The sequence below is a fragment of the Hipposideros armiger genome, unplaced genomic scaffold (genome assembly GCF_001890085.2).
Source record: "Hipposideros armiger isolate ML-2016 unplaced genomic scaffold, ASM189008v1 scaffold_138, whole genome shotgun sequence".
Classification (NCBI taxonomy): Eukaryota; Metazoa; Chordata; class Mammalia; order Chiroptera; family Hipposideridae; genus Hipposideros; species Hipposideros armiger.
In genome coordinates, this window is record NW_017731488.1 from 3656481 (window position 1) to 3660435 (window position 3955).

The 3955-nt window shown below is 37.0% G+C and overlaps 1 protein-coding gene across 3 annotated transcripts in view; it reads right to left on the reverse strand.

The window, feature by feature from the left end:
• EYA3 (EYA transcriptional coactivator and phosphatase 3) overlaps positions 1–3955 on the reverse strand; it is a 66686-nt gene that overhangs the window by 37472 nt on the left and 25259 nt on the right. For 2 of the 3 annotated variants that reach the window (XM_019650240.1, XM_019650243.1), the window contains one exon: positions 2325–2462. The exons of the other annotated variant lie outside the window; for it this stretch is intronic. In XM_019650240.1, the coding sequence (XP_019505785.1) occupies positions 2325–2462 (138 nt within the window). The remainder of the gene's footprint in view (positions 1–2324; positions 2463–3955) is intronic. 3 annotated transcript variants of the gene reach the window in all.

Sequence of the window (3955 nt, forward strand, 5' to 3'; positions counted from 1 at the left end):
TAAAGTTACATAGGTTTCAGGTGTACAATTCTGTAATACATCATCTATATATCACATTGTGTGTTCACCACCCAGAGTCAGTTCTCCTTCCATCACCCTATAGTTGATCCCTTTGACCATTATCTACCACCCCCTCTCCCCCCTTACCCTCTGGTAAACACTTTATTGTCTGCGTCTATGAGTTTCTGTTTCTTCATTGTTTGTCCTGTCCTTTAGTTCTTTTCAGTTTTATATATCATATACAGGTGAAATCATACGGTTCTTGACTTTTTCTGTCTGACTTATTTTGCTTAGCATAATACTGGTGAACTTCATTAAAAGAAAAAAAATTTTTTTAAATTACAGTTGATATTCAGTTTGGTGAACTTCTGCCTTAATTTCTACCCTGTGCCAAAGTTCTAATGAATAATAAAATGGACCACTAGGTTAACCAGGAAAAGGGAAGAAAAATTAATTTATGTATTTGCCAGTCTAGGTTCTCAGTTATGGGATGATTGATATTGATACCATGACTTCAATATTGACAATCATAAATGTTCCACTCATGCTCTGGGGTCAGACTACTCAGCTTACATCCTGACTTAATTATTTACTAACTCTGTGACCTTGAACAAGTCACTTTGCTTTTCTGTGTCTTATGTTCCCCTTCTTTAAAATAGGGTTAATAATAGTACTTCCCTTATAGGTGTGTTGTGAAGGTTATATGAGTAACACCTATTTATTGTTTCAAACAATGCTATGAACATAGTAAGCACTTAATAAACATCAGCAATGATCATTATTAGCAAAATGAGGGGACACTAGGTTAATCTATCAAAAGGGAAAACAATGTACTAACAGATAAGTTAGGATAGTGGTTAATGGAGTTTAAAGGATATTTTCATTACCCTTTTAAAGAATAAGTCCTAAAAGACCCCCAAAAGGTGGTTTTCATGACCCTTTTAAAGAAGGAGTCCTAAAAGACCCCAAAAGGTGGTAGGTACCCCCTGTTTTACAAGGAGGGAGAAGTAAGCACAGCTATTAGGTCCCTCAAATTCAAGATACAACTACAGAGAAGTAATGGTTCTACATCTTGGGAGAAGGTTATTTACATTAAAAAAAGAGAACCCCTTGCTTTTCTTTTCATGAAAAAGAAAGTCTAGTTGCCCATAGTTGGCCCCAAAAGGTCTACCAACCTAGAGAAATACTTTATAAAAATGAAAGGGGATAGAGGAGAAGACAGACAAAGTCATGCTCTTGAGTTTTTTCCCCTCCTAGTTTGTTCTCATTTTAGAGAAAAAGGAGGGGGAGGGGATGAAGGAAGAAAGGCAAATAAATAAGACAAGAGGAGTGTAAACAATAGGAGGTAATGGTAGCTAAGAGCAAGGTCTTATTATAGATGTAGTGACCAGTCCTGTTCCCAATGGAGCGAGCAGTTCTCGGTCATTTCACAGAAAACAGTTAAAACTGAAAATCAAAATATTTTGTTTAGTATAATCTACATCAAAACATCTTTCTCTCATCACCAAAGTTCCCATCTTAAGAGTACCTCGTAGACCAGTTCTTGCTGTCCTGCCTTCACCCTTTGGGCACCCATTTTATAAGGAATAAAATTTAAAAGCTGCGAGAAATCAGGAGAAAGGAGGCAGATGAGAGGCCAGATCCATGGACATAATTCACAATCTGGGTCAATGACAAATTGCCTGCACTGGATTTGGAAGCGTAGGGAATTAATTCCATAGTGCCTTTTGAGTTTCTTTGTGTTCATTCTAATAGTCGTATCATACTTCTAACCTTTTAGAGGAAGAATTCAGGAAGACAGAGATATTTAGAGTTCAAATTTTAATGCTATGCTTTTCATCACAAAATAGAAAGAAGACTGAACTTTTGAGCAAGAAAAATGCTCTCAAGCAATAAGTGGTAAATGGGGGTAGAGGTGTGACAAAACCACAGCAGAAAGACAGCACATATCTCACAAAGCTGTACTCATCTCACACTCTACTCTATTTGGACTTCATATAAAAGAAGTCAGCAAGGTTCTAACCCATGGAGTCTTCTGCTCATTTATAGGACAAAACGCCACTCAGAACAGATGGGTTTTCTGGACACCAACATGCAAAAGGGAAAGCTTCAATTTACTAAGCAGTTCACATTCAAAGGCTAAACTACTTACAAACCACACTCCTAGGTTCTGGTTTGCCCAACACAAAAAGCATGCACAAATGCACCCCCTTCTATTTTAGAGGACAGAGCTCCTGTATTATCCAATTTGTTTGGAGATACAGGTAGATTAAAAACAAAAACAGTAATAATAAAAAAAACACACACAGACCATGCCTATTTACCTTGAATAGGATAAGAATAATGTGCTGGGCTTGGCTGGCTTGTGGTTAACCCTGTAGTGCAGGTAAGAACACTGTGTTGACTTGGAGATGGAGTCTGAATTAAACCACTTTCAGGTTTCATACCTGGCCACAATGCACCTGAATCAGATAAATTGGACCAATTACAAACAATACACTGGGACTGAGGAGCATGGTTATGCTTTCAAATATCAGCCAGTAGTTTAAAATCTAAATCTTAAAAGAAAAATAAATTTGCTTGTAAAAGAAAATTATGGATTCTCCAACTTATAATGTACCACAAGCAAAAACAATTTCTAAGAATTGGGGAGAGGGGCCACAGAAGCAAAAATCTTGTCAAATCCCCAATAGTGATCTATATATATAAGTTCATTTCAGTGGTTGTGGGAAACTGACCAGGGTTCAGAAAAGGAGCTACTGATAACCAACCAGGGTATTTATTGTAAAGAGTGCCTGATGTTCATGTACAGCAATAAATCATTTATCCACATTGTCAAGGTGGGACACATTCCACATAAATTTAAAATTCACTTACCCATTAATCAAGCACCAAATTTTTCTAAAATGTATTAAATACTTCTCTGCCTTCTTAAGCTGGTTATTTTGTTACCTTTGTTTCTTCTGATTAAGAAAGACATACCTGCTTATTTTTATAAATTAAAAACATTATAGAAATATGTAACTTAGAAAAAACAATCATATGTAATTCCATCATCCAGGCTTAACCACTATTAAGTTTGCAGATGAGTCACTCAGATTTTTTCTGTGCATTTACTAATCTTTCTCATTTTCAATAAAAAGGATATTATACATACTGTTCTTAATACGTTTTTCCACATAATACCTCTAAGAGACATCTTTCAATGTCAGAACATACAAATCTATCTCATTCTAAGACATCATAGCTGTTCACTTTTATTTTATTTTATTTTTATCACAATGCTCCTGAGTGACAATCTTTATAAAATACATTTATATCCTTTCCTGCCTTCTTAGCAGGGAGGAAATAGCGAGTATACCTTTAGATTTTCTCAGAATTATTGTTACAAAGACCAATACTGTGCTGATATGTATGTATATATTACAGAGACAGAAGCTATTATGATATGTGAAGACATATGCTTAGTACTAAATAGAACTCAATTACAGTTCTATAATTTTTAGGTTTTTGTATCACTTTGTCTTTTCTCTGTGATCTGTCACTTCTTGACAATATCCTGTCTCTGGTTGTAGCTCTCTTTTCATTTGCAGTAAACTAGGAAACCATAAACAAAGCTTTGCTTCTACATGAGAGCCTAAGTTTGTCCTTTATAAGTGAATAGTTTTTGTGATAACTTTACCTATGCAAAAGTCTATTTATAAAAAAAAATCTGGGCCTGCCGAGTGACGTGTTGGTTAAGAGCTGGCTTGGGACGCCAGAGGGCCCTGGTTCGGATCCCACATATGAGCGCCAGTGACACTGACCTCTACAGCTAAGATGCTGAACAACAGCTCAACCTGGAGCTGGGCTGCTGTGAGTCACCAGCGCAGGTGCAGGCTGCAGCCCCTGCTGCAGTGGGTTGCCATGGGCTACCGTGTGTAGCCAGCAGCCAGCGTGAGCGGCCAGCAGCCGC